Source organism: Moschus berezovskii, chromosome 24 (assembly GCF_049115385.1).
Source record: "Moschus berezovskii isolate FMDL1 chromosome 24, NW_MosBer_1.0, whole genome shotgun sequence".
In the NCBI taxonomy this organism is placed as follows: domain Eukaryota; kingdom Metazoa; phylum Chordata; class Mammalia; order Artiodactyla; family Moschidae; genus Moschus; species Moschus berezovskii.
This window is the reverse complement of record NC_142483.1, coordinates 44,294,661-44,313,727: the sequence shown is the minus strand read 5'-3', so window position 1 is coordinate 44,313,727 and position 19,067 is coordinate 44,294,661. Positions and strand designations below refer to the sequence as shown.

At 42.7% G+C, this 19,067-nt stretch overlaps 1 protein-coding gene across 21 annotated transcripts in view; it reads right to left on the bottom strand.

Annotated features, from left to right (window-relative positions):
• Positions 1-12,030: 12,030 nt before the first annotated feature.
• Positions 12,031-19,067, bottom strand: part of SETD5 (SET domain containing 5) — an 80,105-nt gene continuing 73,068 nt past the window's right edge. For 19 of the 21 annotated variants that reach the window (XM_055414383.2, XM_088831682.1, XM_055414380.2 and 16 more), the window contains 4 exons: positions 16,444-16,742; positions 15,426-15,559; positions 14,860-14,948; positions 12,031-14,512 (listed from right to left, as the gene is read on the bottom strand). In XM_055414383.2, coding sequence (XP_055270358.2) covers positions 13,904-14,512; positions 14,860-14,948; positions 15,426-15,559; positions 16,444-16,742 — 1,131 coding nt within the window. In that variant the 3' untranslated portion in view covers positions 12,031-13,903. Of the gene's footprint in view, positions 14,949-15,340; positions 15,560-16,443; positions 16,743-19,067 lie in introns of all 21 variants that reach the window. The other 2 variants (XR_008684242.2, XM_055414396.2) reach the window with 2 other exon arrangements.

Here is a 19,067-nt window from a genome sequence, read left to right as displayed (position 1 = left end):
TTTGGTCCTGACCCCTTCTGCTGCTGCTGGATTTGAGCTTCAGTGCAGGTGGAATGATGTTCAAATAAAGACACACTTTATATCACCCACGCTAGCTTCTCCTTTTCTGAGTTGGCCCCCAGGGGATTAAGAGGGGTGAGATTCAACCTGCCCCTTTGTATCAGGTATAGCCGTGTATTAACAGACCTTACATGAAGGTAGCCGGACCATGACTGACACAGAACTCAGCACCATCTTCAGTCCTGGCTTTCATTCTCAAGGACACCTCATGGCCTTGTTTGGACCTGTCACTTTGGTCCATATTTCATTTTAAGGAGACTTCCTGAGATCCCACAGGACTGAGTCACACCACACACCTAACTGAAATGTAGTCTGTTAACTAAAACTGGAGTTGTTTCCAGGAGAGAGAAGAGCTGGCCATCTCTGCCAGCTCCTGACTGCATGGGCTGGAACACAAAGCTCCACCCTTTACTCCTGAGTGGCCGTGGGCAAGTCCTTTCACCTCTAAATCCCCACTGAGTAAAAGGGGATGATGACAGCACTCTCAGGGAACCTGGAACAAATAAGGGGATGCCCGTGAATTGTGTTGCAGTGTCTTACACATAGTAACATGCCCCAGATGGCAGCTCTATTGCCTCTAATTTTTGCATTTAGGAATTGAGCCTTCACTCAACACATTTTGAGCACACAGTATCTGCTTAGAACTTAGAGAAGAAAATCAGAGCCTTTGTCTTAATGGTCTGGTTGGGGATGTAACAATAATGCGAAATCTGCCTGGTGCAGGGTACTGTTAGGTACAGGGATACCTTACACGGCTTCAGGTGGGGTGGGTAGAGCGGGGGATGGATGGTTTTACTGTAGAATGAACAGGAGGTAGGTAGGCAGGGGCCAGGAAAGCCATTCATGAAAGAAGGCAGCTAGGGGAAAAAGGCTGAGATGAGAAACAGAATTGAACCTGTGGAGAAGAGCAATTTAATAATGCTGAACTGTAAAGTGTGAGGTAGGGAGGGTCAGAGACTCATCTGGAGAGAGCAGCAAAGGCCAGATGATGACAAAGCTCTGAGACTGTTTACAGCAGTTCAGACCTAAGAGCAACAGGCGAGGATTTTAAGCAGAAAAAGGACACAATTAGATATGTATTTCAGATAGATCCCTCTTCTCATTGTGTTATGGGGGTTGAGTTAGTTGGGGACGATTTAATAAAAAGGAAAGCAGAAGTCTGGCCTGAAGCAAGGTGGTGGCAGTGGTTTTGAATTTAACATTTAGGAATCTGAATTATACTTACTGACAGATGTGGTGGTGGTGGTAAGGGATTAAGTGGCATTGAGAAGAGTTACATTTTTTGCTTGAGGGGAAAGGGAAAAACTGCCAGTACAGCAGGGGACGAGATAAATCAATTTGAGACATACGTGTGGGACAACCTGATGGGACGGTGCAGTAGTCAGCTGACTTGCATGGCTCTGGGGGCTCAAGAGAAAGATCTGGGCCGGAAACATGGACATGCAAGTAACAGATGACAAGTGAAGCACAGGTGAACTTATTCAGGGTGGCTGTGTCCTGTGAAAAGAGAATGGAGTTGCAAAATGCTGGGAAACACTAATGTATAAAGGTCAGAGGAATGGATGTCCAGAAAGAGTCAGAGCTTTGACGAGAATAGTGAGAATGTGGTGTTAGGGAAACCAGGGATTTAGAATTCAAGGGGAAGTTCAGCTGGTCAGATGGAGTGGAGAGGTCCAGATTTAAGGACTTATAAACGGGTCTCTTAGATTTGGTGACAGAGTCCACTGTTGGCTGTGGTAAAAGCATGTTCAGAGGAGTGAGGGTAGAATCAAATTGAAGTCTGTTCAGGGAGAGAATGGCAGGTGACTGAGTGAGGATCACCAGAGAAGTGTGGATAAGAAGGGGACATCAGTGGAATTTTTTCAGGAACTCTGAAGTACAATGAACCAGCAGTGGACAAGGATCAGCATGTAATCCAGAGGAGACTATGGAATCTCTTTTCAACATGGAACAGTTCTGAGTGTTTGTAGGTCATGACTGCTAACAGTTTAAAGAGACGATGACTAATGGAAGAGGAGAGGAAGCCTCTTTTGTGGGGTGAAGTACAGGGGTACAAGGTTTTGGGAGCTCTTGCTGGCAACCTGCTCCAGTACTCTTGCCTGGGGAATCCCACGGACCAAGGAGCCTGGCAGGCTACAATCTACAGGGTCACAGAGTTGGACATGACTGAAGCAACTTAACATGCACACACGCATGCATGCCTGATGGCATCCAATTCTTCAGTGAAGCAGGAAGCAAGACTGTCTACTGAAAGAGAAGGGAATGAGTAAGAATTATGAAACCTTGCAACAGCGGCTAATGGAGCTGTCAAAGGATAAAAAAGGATCATTAAAGGACTGACAGGTGACTGAATTTGTGGTGGCACCAACAGATGGGAGGGCAGGCACAGAAAGCAGACTACAGACTGAAAGGCAAGTGCAAGGTAAGGCAAGTCAGAGACCCACCAACAGATCAAGGCTGGGTATGGGAAAAGGAGAGACTGCAGTGGGGCAGATGATGCAGAAAATGGAGAAATGAAAGCACTCAAGTTTACACAAAGGAGCTGCAAGGTTAGGAGACTGTAGCTCATCGGAAAGCTGGGTATTTGACCTGAATAGTCTGAGTAATTCTTGAGAGACTTTGAGATGCAAGGTACCCTGGCTAGTATGTCCACCCAAATGGTGACAATAATGGCAGAAATGGAGGGGCAGGGGACAAGCCAAAGTTGGCCCAAGAATCAAGGGATCAGAGTTTGGAGGGTTAAGACCACAGCAGGAAGAGGGTTGAAAGCACTAACCAGTGAGTGAGCAGCAGAGGAAAAGGAGATTTTTAATAGAAGGTACAAGATGTATTTTGTCTGGAAACACTTAGGGAGAGCCTCCATGCGATAGGGTGTGAGAAAGAAGCACCCTCCATGTCAAAGGTTGCAAAGGAGAGGGTGTCCTAAGGAGAGGACCATGTTAAGGTCAAGAGACACTATGGAGGAGGTAAGGGTTTGTCTATCACTGAAAACGGCACTGCAGGAAAGACTAAAGGGTGGGACGCTGTAAAAGCAGCAGCACTGGGCAGCCAGGTGGCATGGAGAGCTGTCATCATGGGAAGTGACTAAGGAGCGTGAAGCCTGTGGAACTTGCCAGACTCCAAGTTTACAACAGAGCTGTAGTTTCAAATCCTTTCAAATCTCCTGAGCCAGGGCAGGACTGGTGATGTCATATGCTGGCACCCATGCACATCTGGAGGTGCTGGAAAGTTCACCTAGATATTGAAATTCAACCTGAGTGGTTGGAGGCATCTTCAGATTCATTTACTCATTCAACAAAACATGGGTCGAATGCCTGTTCTAGTCAGGTGCTGCTCTAGGCTCTAGAAATATGCCAATAAGTCAGACAGAGGCCCTGGGTTCAAATGATCTTTGCAGCTGTTTGCCTGTTGACTGTGGCTATGTAAGATTCTGTTCCTTGTTTTGTTAGACATGTTGCAGTATAAAACAAACATACAGGCAGATGAACTATTATACATATCTAACCATAACCAAAGAGAATTTTGCTAACCACCCCAGAAGCCCTTCAAGTGCTCCCAAACACTATCCCCTTTCTTCTTGTAAGAGTAACCACTGCCTGGAGTTTCAGTATAATCACTTCCCAACTTTTTAATTTCTTCATCCACGAGAGCATCTTCAAACAAAATGGTTTAGTTTTGATTATTCTTTGGATATGTCTTTACCACTTGGTTCCTTTTTATCCCTCCTTGCAATTTGTTGAAGAAACTGGACCATGTGTTAAGAAGAGTTCTATAGCTGGGAGTTTGCTGGCTCTATTCTTGTGGTTCAGTTAAACGAGTTTCCTCTGTTCTCTGTATTTCCAGCAAATTGGATCTAGATGCTTATTCACATCCAAGTGTGTGTTTGCACATTTTAATGACTGCTTCATAGTTGTTTTCTTCATCAAGAGATACTGTCTAATTGCTTTTGTGTAATTAGGAGTTGAAAAATAGTGATGCTCCAATTCTATCATCCTCTTATTTGTGGGAAAGCTTCTATAAAGAGAAACATTCTCATTTTCGACTTAGCCTATACTTTTGTACAGGAAAGGCAAGAGTGCTGAACCCTTTCAGTTTCTAGTTTTCAGAAAGAGTTGCTTTCCTAATATTCTCCCAAGATGAACAATTATTTGTGTTTTGTTACCATTATGAACTCATGGATTTAAACGTATTTGATTCTGACACATTTATCATAATTAATGCTCAGAATGTTGTATTATTGGTCAGCAGAAGCCTCAAGTCAGTTCAACCTAACCGTAAATCATCTTTGATAGTATCATTGCTCCCTTGATGGGCTTCCCTGGTAGCTCAGCTGGTAAAGAATCTACCTGCAATGCTGGAGACCCTGGTTCGATTCCTGGGTTGGGAAGATCCTCTGGAGAAGGACAGGTTACCCACTCCAGTACTCTTAGGCTTCCCTGGTGGCTCAGCTGATAAAAGAATCCGCCTGCAATGCAGGAGACCTGGGTTCAATCCCTGGATTGGGAAGATCCCCTGGAGAAGGGACCATTTACCCACTCCACTTTTCTGGCCTGGAGAATTCCATGGACTGTATAGTCCATTGGGTTGCAGAGTGGGACATGACTGAGCGACTTTCATTTTCACTCTCTGATATGACAAGATGTTCCAGGGTGCACCTGTACATTTCCTCCCTCAGACTAAAATCTGCCATTTCTCTAAGAAGTCTTTCCAGTTGACAGAGTTAAGACAGACACATATATATGTAGATATGGGATCTATCAATCTAACCTGTGACAAAATACGTCGAGCTAATACTGATACAAGGAAGGTTTTGGCCTAAAATCTGTAACATTTTACCTTTAAGTGAACCCTGGTTCTCATGACTGGATTCATTTATCTCACATTAAAGCCATCAGATAGAATACCACCAATATAACTACCATACAAGAATATGTAAAACCACACTCTTTCCTGCTTATTTCTTTGCAGTTGCACTGTATTTACATTCTTAGGTCACACAAACCGGCTGATGTTGCAGTCTCACCTTACATTCTGCATCCATTCTTAGTTCTCACTGCATATAATTAACTATCAGACTTTCTGCTGATGTTTCTCAAGACAGTTTGGTCACCTCAATCAGCTGTAACAGATTCCTACGAAAGAGAATTAACATGAATAAAGCTTCCCAAGTTCTTGCATGCGATGACAGTTTGCTGCCATAACATAGTTGGTATGAAACTTTTGGTTCATAAGTCTGAGTATTTAAAGGTATCATTTTCTCTTGCCATAAAGTGTTGCTGTCAGGAAGCCTCACAGAGCTTAACATTCTTCCATTAGAAATAACTTTGTTAAGGAGGGCTGGATATCCACCAAGGTTTTTTGTTTTTTCTGCTGCTTTTCTTCGAAACTCCAACAATTTTAGGATGTTTTGATATTAGGTTTGAATCCTGAGTTGAATTTACAAGGTATGCAATATATTCTTTCAATTTGTAGTTTGAAATATTTCAGGAAAAGTTTTCTCGAATTGTAACTTTTGGTATTGTTTTGTCTGTCTTTGGAAACATCTATTTTACTTGTCTTTTTTTCCCTGGTCTTTGTCACTTGCCCCACATATGCACAGACACCCCCATTATCCACAACCCCCATCAAATGGGACATGTTACAATTGATGGACCTACACTGACACACCATTTTCACCCAAAGTTCATAGTGTACCACAGAGTTCACATTCTGTGGATTTGGGCAAATGTAAAATTACATGTATCTCTCATTACAGTATTATACAAAATAGTTTCACCACCATAAAAATACTGTGTTCTGCCCATTCATCCTCCTGTCCCTTCAGCTGCTGATTTTGTTACCGTTTCTACAATTTTGCATTATCACTGGAATCATCCAGTAGGTAGCCTTTCTGGACTGGTTTTCTTTCTCTACTAGTAATATGTATTAAACGTTTCTCCATTTTTTAATGGCTTGCTAATTTGTTTCATTTTACTGCTGAGTAATAATCCACTTTTCAGAAATACCAGTTTATTTACCCATTCACCTACTGAAGGACATCTTGGTTGCTTCCAAGATTTGGCAATTATCAATAAAGCTGCTGTAGCATCTATGTGCAGGCTTTTGTGTGGACATACATTTTCACGTTCATAGGGTAAACACAAATAATCACGACTGCTGCACTATGCAGGAGTACAGCATGTTTAGTTTTTTAAGAAACTACCAAACTATTTTCCGAAGTAGTTGCATCTATTTTCCAAAATAGAGTGCATCTGTTTGCACTCCCACCAGCAATGAATGAGAGTTCCTGTTGCTTTACATCCTCATCAGCATGTGGCAGTGTCACCGTTTTGGATTTTGGTCATTGAGAGTTGGACTGTGAAGAAGGCTGATTGCCGAAGAATTGATGCTTTTGAACTGTGGTGCTCGAGAAGACTCTTGAGAGTCCCTTGGACTGCAAGGAGGTCCAACCAGTCCATTCTAAAGGAGATCAATCCTGGGTGTTCACTGGAAGGACTGATGCTAAAGCTGAAACTCCAATACTTTGGCCACCGCATACGAAAAGTTGACTCACTGGAAAAGAGTCTGATGCTGGGAGCGATTGGGGGTAGGAGGAGACGGGGACGACAGAGAATGAGATGGCTGGATGGCATCACCGACTCGATGGACATGAGTTTGAGTGAACTCCGGGAGTTGGTGATGGACAGGGAGGCCTGGCGTGCTGTGGTTCATGGGGTCGCAAAGAGTCGGGCACGACTGATCGACTGAACTGAACTTAATAGGTAATGACATCACACTATTGCTTCAATCTGCAGTTTCCTAGTGACATGTGCTGTATTTCACATGCTCCTTGGCCATTTGTACATTAAGTGTCTGTGCAAGGTCTTTTGCCCATTTAAAAATAAGGCTGTTTTCTTTATTCTTGCCAAGGGTATGATAAGAAAGCATTCTCCAGGTAACCCCAAATACAGCTTTATTTGAACTGAAGAGTGCTAGTAGGCTATATACCTACTGGTGGGTATCGATATCGTTGGACCTTAAAATGTATCCACATCTTGAAGTAGAGTCTTTAAAAAACAACAAGCCTGACTGATTTCCTAAGCCCTTTCAGTAAAATAAACACTACTTCTTTCCTCACCACCATTTCTGTTTTGCAATTTCTCCAGGTAAAAATTTTTCTCAACTTATACTTCATGACCTCAACTTTGTCTACTGGATCTTCTAATTAGGTAAATCCATTTATGTCTCAAAAAAATGCTATTCCTTCTCACTTCCCTTCTGTCACTTTCTCAAAGACTTAAGCACAAACCTGTATGTAAAACTCTATAAACAGTAAAATCCTGACCGTGAAGAAGCCAGAGTCAGTTGACATAAAAAGTTAATGTAAGTGAAATATAGCTAGAAATGTAGGCTGGACCTACAATGTGAAGGCTATGTAGATCTGCTGTCATACTGTTCTCAACTTCTAATTAAAAAAACAAAACACCGAGGTTATCATCAACATATTAGTTTCTAGTATATAACAAGTCAATGTATACATATATTGTGAAATGATCACCACAATGTCTAATCAACATCCAACATCACAGCTACAAAATTGTTTTGTTGTGATGAGAACTTTTAAGATCTACTCCTTTAGTAACTGGCAAATACAGTATTATTAACTACAGTCATCACATTGTAGTTACATCCCTAAGACTGATTTAATAAATTCTAAGATTGACCTTTTTATTGCCTTCACCCATTTTGCCTACTCTTATCCTCAGCCTCTGGTAACCAACTACCAATCTGTTCTCTGTATTCATGACTTCATTTTAAGATTACCCGTATAAGTGAGACCATATGGCCCCTGGTTTTCTCTTATTTCACTTAGCATAATGCTCTCAAGGAACATCTGTGTTGTTGCAAATGGCAAGGTTTCATTTTTTTCTTATGGCTGTCATTGTCAATATACATTTTATTCATCCACTAATGGACACAGAGGTTGTTTCTGTATCTTGGCTGCTGTAAATAATGCTGCAGTGAACTTGGGGGTGCAAATGTCCTTTGGGGTGACTGTTTTTGTTTTCTTCAGATAAATATCCACAAGTGGAACTGTTGGATTGTATGGTAGTTCTATTTTTAATTTTTTGAGTAACATCCATACTGGTTTCCATAAAGCCTGTACCAGTTTACACCCCCACCAAAAGTGCGCATGGGTTCACTTTTCTCCAGATCCTCACTAGAACTGATTTGTCTTTCTGATAACAGTCATGCTAACAAGTGTGAAGAGATACATTACTGTAGTTTTTGATTTGCATTTCCCTGGTATTTAGTCATGTGGAACATCTTTTATGTACTTGTTTGCCATCTGTATGTCTTATTTGGAAAAATCTATTTTCAGATCTTCAGGTCATTTTTTAATTTCAACTTTTTGAGTTATGATTTGCAAATATCTTCTCCCATTCATTTTGTCCATGATTTCCTTTCTTTTGCTTGTGCAGAGGTTTTTTAGTCTGATGTGGTCTCCCTTGTTTACTCTGGCTTTTGTTGCTTGTGCTTGTGGTGTCAAACCCAAAAATCCATCACCAAGTCCAATGGCAAGGAGCACACTGTTTCGAGTTTTATAGTTTCAGTTCTTACATTCGAGTCGTTAATCCATCATGAGTTAATTTTTGAACACGGTGTAAGATAGCTATCCCATTTTATTCTTTTACATGTGGCTGTGCTGTTTTCTCATTTATTGAATAGACTCTTTTCCCTATTTACTCTGGGCTCTTCTGTCATCATCAATTGTACAAGCATGGGTTTATCTTGGGGTTCTCTGTCCTGTTCATTCATCTGTGTGTGTTTTTATGCCAGTACCATACCGCTGTAATCACCATACCTTTGTAGTATAGTTTGAAATCAGGAAGCATGAAACTGGCCTCCAGCTTTGTTCTTTTTTGAAATGGCTTTGGCTATTCAGGGTATTCTTTGGTTCTATACGTATTTTAGGATTGTCTATTTCTGTAAAAAATGCCACTAGAATTTTGGTAAGGATTATACTGAATCTGAAGATTGTCTGATTACTTACTGTTGAGTTTTAAGAGCTTTTTGTACATTGGGTAACAGTCCTTTAGTTAGAGGTGTCTTCTCTCTCCAAGTATTTTCTCCCAATATGTGGCTTTTCTTCTCTTGACAGAGTCTTTTGCAGAACAGATGTTAATTTAGCTTATCAGTTACTTATTTCAAGGATGGTGGTATTGGTGTTATGCTTTCTAGACTGTTATCATCTATGTTTGTTTAACAGTTTTGCTTTCTATGTTTAGGTCTGTGATCCATTTTGAGTTTACTTTTTGTGAAGTGTGTACGGTTTGAGTCTAGATTCACTTTTTTTTTGCTAATGGATGTCCAGTTGTTCAAACTCCATTAGTTGAAGACTATCTTTTCTCTATTGTATTGCTCTTGCTGGTCAAGTATTTGTGTGGGTTTGTTTCTGAGTGCTATATTCTGATCCACTGACCTATTTATCTATTCTTATTTCAATGCCAGGCTGTCTTGATTAGCTTTATATTAAAGCCTGGATGACTTTATTTGTCCCTTTTAGCACTGTGTTTGCTATTCTGGGCCTTTTTCTTCTGCTTATGAATTTCAGAATCATTCCGTTGATATCCTGAAAATAATCAGCTGGGAATCTGATTAGGATTACAAACCAAAGATCAAGTTGAGATATTTCATCCTGATGCTCAGTCTTCCCATTCATGGCTATGGAATATTTCTTTTTAGTTCTTTAACCAAGAGTTTTGTAGTTTTACCCATATAGGTTTTTAGGTCTTTTATTAGATGTCTGCTTATTTCATTTTTGGGGTTTGAATGTAAATGTTGTGTTTTAACTTTCAAATTTCAGTTGTTTGTTGTTGATATATAGGGAAACAATTGACATTTGTTATTAACCTCAGTCCCTGCAACCTTGCTATAAATGCTTATTAGTTGCATGGAGTTTCATTTTTTTGGGTAAGCAGTCATTTAAGATATTTATGTCCTCTGTGAACAGTTATTTCTTCCTTACCAATCTGTATACTGTTTTTTCCATTTCTTGTCATATTGCATTAGTATGCACTTACTGTCTGTGGGGATATTATTCTGCACCTTTATTGTAAATGTTTGGAATTTGACCTTGGTACTATTACCCACTTTTAATGGGTCAATAAAGGGAGGAATGATTTCTGCCCCCCGCTAGTTTCAAGGTTCTACAGCACGTATTTTGTGTGTGCAAAATACTAAAATATGGACTTTACAAACAACAGCTGATGCAATCCAGCAGACCAATTTATGACCAACTGTTTCTCTCAGGAGTTAAAAAAAAAAAGTAAAGCTATTTAACACCTTTACAGACAATCCTAGTTTTACTCATTCAAAATACTTCATTTAACGTGATCCTTCACCCCTGCAAAACTCCATTTAGAATTTTCTTGGGCCCAGACTGCTCCAGTACCTTCAGACTTAACCACACACCCTCTGAGCACACTGCAAACTCATCCTAGTCTGACTTGTTCTCACACTGCCTTGCTGAACTTCCAAGTGAGTGTTCATCTGGAGTTCTGAGACCTAGCAGACACGCCACTGCTTCCTCTGGAAGAGAACATGGTAACATGAAAGTCTTGTGCTCTCTTGTTTTGAGGCTGATGGGGATATGCAGGCTTCCTATAAAGTTGTCCAAGGTTCTGTTTTGCTATCATGACTGCCCTGTGTGCTTTTATGGAGTACTTGAGAAATATTCAAAACTATTATCTTCCCAGAGTTAAGTTTTGAGTGTAGGAGCAGGGAACAGCATCTCCTTCAATAGCTATGCTTATCTTCAAGCTCTTTCCTTTACTGATCTTCAGCACAGGAACCTTTCTGTCTCAGCCTCATAGCAGGTTACGAAGGCTGTTCCAGCTCCAGTTGATGAACTGATGGTCAGTGTGGTTTCGAAGTAAATACACAGTCCATTTGGAGAATAGTGCACTTTTTTCTTCAGGGTGAGCTCTGTCAAACAGAGAACCCTGTACCATAAAAATGATTCTTCAGAGCTAAAAAGGCTGGACTGTTATTTTTAAGGCAAGAAAGGGTATGATACACTTTTTCAGTTAGTTAAGTGATTTCTAGTTTCAAGCATCTTTATTTGTCTCCTGGGTAAACTGCAAAATTTCCAAGACTGTCAGTTTGAGCCTGACATTTGGATGAGAGAATTCTTAGACACATTGTATCCTCTGAAATTTATAAAAAAAAATTACAGACTGAGAATAATACACCTACCTCATACATTTTAAGGATCAATGAGACAGCAAATGACTGAGGTGGAAGAGCGTGGTTAACTGTGAAGTTGTGTATAACGCGCACTTGCTTATTTCTTTACCACAGTTCAGTTTCTAACACCTGTATTACACCGACAGCAAAGCACCTAGGAATGGAGCAGGTGGCTGTCTTATCTTCATATTCCTGGCATCTTATATGCAGTTTAGCACACAGCAACTCTTTAGTAAAGCGTCACTGCCTGATGTGTTTTGGGGTATGCTGAGCCTTTGTTGCGGCGCTTGGGCTCCTCATTGCAGCGTGCGGGCTCTCCAGTTGACCACAGCATGCTGGATCTTAGTTCCCCAACCAGGTATGGAACTTGGGTCTTCTGCATTGGAAGGCAGATTCTTACCCACTGGACCACCAGAGAAGTCCCCCTTATGGCCTGATCTAAGTCATGAAATGGTGAGGAAGATCCATCTGTACTCCCGACCCCATTACGGGCAACACAACTCCACCAAGCACAGTCTCCTGACTGTGGGCCCATCCTGCTCTTTCAGGACAGCTTCAGGAAAACTACACAAGGCTGTACCACAGAACTGGACAAAGGAGTTCTCAACTGATGATTATTATGGTTAAGAATTTTATTATCAAAATTATTACATCTCTTGTGAAAGTTCAAATGTTACAGCAAGGTGTAAACACTCCACTTGAGAAAGAAGTGACACTTCTTCCCTTCCAAGAGTCCCCCCCACCCCCCGCCCCACCCCCCCCAGAGGTCTGGTCTTGACAGCACCCTGCCCACACAGAGTGGCTGGGGTCTCTGCACGTGCCAGGCAGGGTGAGGGCCGCCTGCCCGCTGGCCTCTCCCCTTGGTTAATAGCCAAGGGGAGAATGCAAACCCCAGCCCAAATGGAGAGACATTTACATACGTTTTATATAATATACAAAGAAACCAGCATCCCAGGCAACATGATTTCCACTCCCAACGCTCTCCCAGACTGATGGGTTTGTGGGGGAAACAACATAAAGAAAAGTATTCTGCTGACGTTTCAGCATTAAAAAAAAAATCTCCCCTCATTTGAGCAAACACCTGATTTGAATTTTGAAAAAGTGAAATTTTGTAACAGTCACACACAAAGAGAGAAGACTGTGCATATGATAGTTGTCGGAGGGGTAGAAAGAAAAGGGGATGCAAGAGGTTGAGGGAAAAAAGGAAAAAAACAAATTGGAGGGAAGGAAGGAGGGAGACTCACAGTATTATCTTGTCCAAAAGAAAGAAGTAAGGTCCACTGCAGCACCAGGGATTACACCTGTCAGATATTTGCTACCCCTACCATGGTTATAACTGAATACAAAAATTAGATAAATAAAAACACGCTGGATATTACAGTAAACAAGTGAAAGAAATAAGCTGGCAACCGTATGGAATTTAAAAAGATTGTGTACCCCACCTGGCTGGCCCCAGGGCTCCTCCAGGGGTGTACAACAGGCACAATGCACTGATGGGGAGAAGCCCGTCTGCTCTCATCTCTCATCCAGAACAGCTGTCATTAGGTGTGTGGGTGGCTTTAAAACACTCTCACCTGGGCCACTCTCAAATAAGCGTCTCCCAAAGAAACGTGGGACATGCCCACACACAATCACAGTCCTGTCGGTGCCATTCCACAATCAAAGCTTTCCACTCTTACCCTGCAGTCACGAGTGCATGCTCTCCAATCTTGGAGGCAGTCCTACTCAGGGGATCGGCAACTCCTGATTAACTGGGAGTAGAAAAAATAAAATTCAAAGAACTCCCAAACTACTTGGGACTCTTCCTAATCAAATGCATTGCCAATGGCTGGTAAGCAGCAATGCAATTGGCCCATCTCTCTTTTCTTTGCCTACTTACTTCATGGGTTTCTGAGCTGTGAAATAGGAAGGGGAGTGGGCTGGTACCCAGCTGGGGGCTCAGACAATCTACTACGATAATCTGCTTCTGAATAATCAAGAACTGACCACGAGTACTTCTTCAGAGATCCAGGAACCCCTCAGAGCACACACCAAGCTTCACTATCCCTGCCTCTTGGTGTTTTTAAGACAAAGGTAAGGAATATTCTCAGTGAACACACCTTGGCCAGATACCTGCTTTTGGAATGGTTGTTTTATATACCCACCTTTTTTCTTAAGTGCATAAAACCCTAACACTACTCAGATGGCTTGGGGCTTTGAGATTGGCTCTTTTCACCTTTTTTTTCCTTTGAAAACTTTTTTCTTTTTTGGATTTAAAAAGATGTCCTCACTGCACATGTGACTACAGGCTACAGGCAAGGATGGGAGATGGAGGCTTCAACACAACTCATTGCACTTAGAATCGTTACTAACTGAAACACCATTTGCTTGTCAACAATGTACCCTTAACAGCAGGGAGAAACTTCTTTATAGTCTCTGCTTCAGACAAGATTTACATCTTTCTCCAAGGCCAGAGCCAGTCATGACCACAAGTCTTGTTTCTTGTCGACCAGACCCAATCCTCTGGCACCTTGTACCCCCTTCCCCAGCAATATGCTCGGCCTAGGTTCCAGAGGCAGCTGGAAGGAAGCAGCTATGGGCTCATTCAAGTTCTGTTTGCCCAAATCCAGAAGCCCTAGGAAAGTCCTGTCTGAGTCTTGACCCCCGACCCCTGCAGTGGCTGGAGTCGGTACTGGTGCACACCCCCACTCCCTCGATGTGGGTAGTGCTGTGAATTGGAAACCGCAGATACCCTGGAGGCCTGGTAGGCAGCTGACTGCCCAGCACTGGGCAGACTGATAGTCCGGAAGTCTGATGACAATGACGACCTAGAGTTCTGAGGAAAGGAGTTGGAACTCAGAGTTCCTGTGCTGGACTGGGAAACCGAGTCTGAGGTCGGCGAGTCTGAGGGGCCCTGTGGGGTAGGGCTAGCAGCACTAGAAGGGCAGCTCCTCCTTGGAAGACTGCTGCCGGTGCTGTTTCCAGAATGTGGCTGGCTGCTATAATACCCTGGTGTCCCCGTAAATGGGGCCAACGAGTCTGTGGACACAGGGTGGGCGGGGCTGGAATAGGACGTGGAAGAGAGGGAGGATTCTGAAGAACCATGAGAAGGGGGGTTCCCAGGTCTCAGTGCAGTAGTTCGATAACTGTATCCCGGAGACTGGGTGGGATGTCCTCTAAAGGGGGAGGAACTCTGTTGAAGGAGGCTTTGTGATTCTGTCCGTGGACTATCACACTGCAGGAGCTAGAAAGAGTTGGGAGGAAAAGCATAAGGAGGTGAAAAAGTCCCTATTTAAGCCTTTGAGACTTGTGAATATTTAAAAGACCCTACTTTTTCTTTTTCTTCTTCTTCATCTTCTTAAACATTTGTTCTTTATACGATACCAAAGACAGTAAAACGGCTGTCTTTGGACACTTCAATTTTCTGGCATGGTTTATTACCTGAAGGTGAGCCGATGATGACTTATTTCCAAGGCTGCTGAAACTATATGCAAAGACGACATCTCAACTGCAAAGGACGGCCAGGATCACAAAACATTTGGAACCCAGAACACATTCCTATGCCCAGAGATGAGCACTTTCTTGCCTCACCTGGTAGCTGTATCTGGAAGGGCTGTAAACGGCTGCTCCTTTAGAGAGTGCTGAGCTCAGTGTCTCTGGGACTTCACCATCGGCAGGGTCTGGAAGGTAATACAAAATCAACTCATTTTCTAAGAATGAGTGAGAGAGAGCCATTGTTCATTCAAGTCACCAATGCCAGCACCAATCCATGCTGCTCTCTGATAAATCAGGTGAGTGCAGCATGCCAGAAGGGCAAAATGAGTGGTTAATTATGGGCTGTTTTAAATGCCTGATCTGATTTCTGTCTCCTTCTTTCTCTTCATCCTTCAGCAACGTGATTCCCAGGGCTTTGGAGAGATGAGTTACAGAAAGGTATCCTTTGGGAAAAAAGAGCAGACAGAGAGCAAGCAACGCTAGACCTTAAGAATGCTATAGCCCAAGAAAATGAAAGCAAGACTGAGCTGGAACTTTGCATGTAAGGGAGCCCAACCTCATTAAGAAATGGACTCACCTCAGCCCAGCATTTGGTGTGAACTGTGTGGAGCCTGGCTCATGTGTCCCTGAACCTGGCTGGCAGAAGGCGGCCGTCGGCTCACCTGAGTCTTTCTCTGTGATGTTACTCTCCCACGTGGGAGAAGGCTCTCCTTTCTGGGCCACCCTCACACTGCTTCGGAGGACCTTGGGGATGCTCCCTCCTTCTCGGAGTCGTTCTACTGATGTGGGAACCATCCTGTGAAGGCAACAGGGTATACACTTATGCCATAGGATTTGAGAGTTAAGAGTACGGAACAAACAAGGCTCTGACAAACTGCTGTACAATGTTTCTTAAAACATCCTCTTTTAAAACATTATTTTCTTCAGGACCAATTTAAAACAAGGTATTTTCTCTGCCTCAAACTATGTCGGGCACCTAAGAATAAACACTTTAAGAAAAGAAAAAAACAATCAAGGAGAAGGGGGATTTAAAGGTGTCTACTGCTTTTAACTTCCACCTTGAAACGCGATTTTTCTCTTCTCTGATGTCATGTGACTGGCAGGGAGTAGTAATGTCTCACAGACTAATGAACTTTGCTCATTTGAGTCGTGTCTCTTCTCTTCCAGACATCATTTCTTCAGTTCAATATCCCTAAAATGCCTCATTCTTTATTTCACTCATTTGATACTTAGTACCTGACATCAGTATTATCTATTTATCTGTCATCTCTCTTAAACTAGACAAATCCTTTCAGGGTGTGTCCCAACTCTCCATATATGTCAGCCATGTGGAACTGAGACACCTGATGTTAGTTTCAGTGGAACTGAGCTCATCTCCTGACTTACCTTACCCATGAAATGAGAAAATAGAAGAGGCAGTGTTAGTGCCCAGTGAATAAAATAACTCCTCTGTGTCCACAACTATATGCCGTCCAACATATTGTTCTGCAGGCTCGGTGGCAATTGTTTGCTTCTGTAAAGCTCGGGGACTGTGACTGATACTATTAAATCAGCCGAATATGGTACACAGTACTGCTGGCTGGCTTCCTCAAGTAAATGTTTCCATGTATCTTAGGTAAAGAGTCTAGACGTTTATCTCCCTCCTGAATTTAATCATCAGAGCATCAAACTTAAACTTACCACCTACTGCTGATACTCTCTTGAGGTCTGCAGTGAGACGAAGTGCCTCTGGAATCTGATGGGCTTACCGCCTCCAGATGAGACATAGAGGAATGAGACGGGGAGAATTTTTTGTGAGGGGAAGATGGAGTTCGGGCTGAGGATCCCTGCACACCATGGGCACCAGTGTCAGAAAGTGAGTTACTGCCGCCTTGCCCAGCTCCTGCAGACTTGCTTTTGCTCTGTGTGGAGTCACCTCCCCCACCAGCAGAATTTTCCTTGGCTTCTTGTTTCCGTTTGCGGTACTCCAGCAGGGATACCTAGGAAGGAAAAAAGAAACAGGACTCCAGCTACACATCATTTGTGGATCACTAGCAGTGGGGAAAGAATATGGAACCCTTGGAAACCGCTAGCAGGCCAGGCAACAAAACAGGCACCAACAGGTGACTTTTTCCAGGTGTGAGAGAGACCTGAGCACAGCTACATATTTAAATCAGTGAGAAGCTGGTTAGAAAAAAAGAATATACCCGGAGATGACATTTTTGAAAAATGGCATTTACCAGTAGACCTCAACCTTTATTCTGCCTTCAGAAAAACCTGTGAGATCACAGTTCCATGTAACAGAAGTGTGCTATCACAGTTATCTGCAACAAAGGTACCACTGAGAAAGGTGGGGGACTTCTCTGGTGGTCCAGTGGTTAAGACTCTGTGCTTCCAAGGCAGGGGCACAGGTTCAACCCCTGGTTGGGGAACTAAGATACCAAATGCTGCATGGCATGGCCAAAAACAAACAAAAATACATGAAAGGGAAGGTGAAGAGCTGGGAGATTGTGCAGTTTGAGAAAGTCTCTTCCTCAATCCCCAGAAATCCCTACAGTTGTGCCAGCTCTAGAAAACCTGCACCTGGAAACGTCTCCCGAACTTGCCATTCCGCTGCCTTATTCTTTCCTGACTGCCACACTGAAAGCCCTCTTCCCTGTCCACCTAGTACACCCCCTTTGGCTGTTACAGCACAATGTGCTTACACTGGCTTTCGACCTAACACAGTGTCTTGTATACGTATAAACTGTTATGTTGTGCAAGGGCAGAGAACAAATTTATTTGGCTTTTTGTCTTTAATGTATAGCACAGAACTTGCCTGATAGCAGGTGCTCAACAATATTTCTGAAATAACAGATCATGATTTCAATCATTTTTGCACATAATAAATGAAACTAGAAATCCAAAGACTTGTTACCGCTTTTGTTCCTGCTAGTCAATACTGTTCATACAAGAGTAATCTTTTTTTAAAAAATGTTTATTTTATATTGGAGTATAGCCGATTAACAATGCTGTGAGAGTTTCAGGTGCACAGCAGACTGACTCAGCCATGCATAAACATGTATCCTTTCTCCCCCAAACTCCCCTCCCATCCAGGCTGCCACATAACACTGAGCAGAGTTCCCTGTGCTATACAGTAGGACCCTGTTGGTTATCCATGTTAAATACAGCAGTGCGGACATGTCGATCCCAACCTCTCTAACCCTTACCCTGCGGCAACCAAAAGTTTGTTCTCTAAATCTATGAGTCTCATGCAACAGTATTCTAAACCTAATGCTAATTTTTTTTTTTTTTTGGTGGGGGGTGGGGGCAGGGTGGCCGTGCCTCCTGGCATGCAGGATCTTAGTTTCCTGACTGGGGACCCAACCCAAGCCCCCTGCAGTGGAAGCTCAGTGTCTTAACCACCAGACTGCCAGGGAAGTCCCCCCAATGCTATTTTATTACAAATTATCTGCCAGTGTTTCCTCCTTCTTTTAATCACTTAGGGCTCTCAATTTTCTGTTCAAATACAAAATATAACAAAAATACAAAGTAAGACAATTTTGTGTATGCGATTTCTATACACAATCATGGAAAGGAGTTAGTGTAAGAATTCTGGTAATGTATTTCATTGCAATGCAAAGATAAAAAGCCACCAGCCTACATGTGAACAAAAGTACCACAGATACTTGGCAATTATGTGAGACTGTCACACACAGAGGACATAAGCAGGTTTTTGGCTTCGTAATTTCTAGAACAGGCATCACCTACAAGTCAAGCCCCAAATCAGATCTCTGTGACCTGGTCCTGCCCATCTCTACTCTCCTCACTTCTCACCTGCTACCACAGCAACATTCAACTGCAGTCATATCACATCCCTGCTGCCCACTCAATGGTGTGTCACAGCCACTTGTTCTGCTCTGTAGCATCTTCATTCCCTCAATATGTTGACTGATTGATTACTTACTATTTGAGATCAGCCAAATCAGTGACCTGTCACCTTTCACGCTATTCCTCGCAATCTTGGCTATGAACCTCTTGTTTGAACCTCAAGTACCCTCCACTATCCAACTTGGCCAAGTTTCCTCTAATTAAATTGTTCTTTTTTCTCATCATTAATGTAATTATCTGCTAAGCTCAGTCTCACTTGCTATCGGCTCCATTAGGGTGAAATTGAAGCAGCGATACAGCATGGTGACAGTAAGAGCATACTTGGAATCAGGCAGACCTGGGGAGTGTCCTAGCTCATCCATACACTATCTGTGTGACCATGGGCAAGTTATGCAACTCGTCTTGAGTTCCATCATTTGCAAAATGGGAAATTACCCATCTTATAGGACTATTGT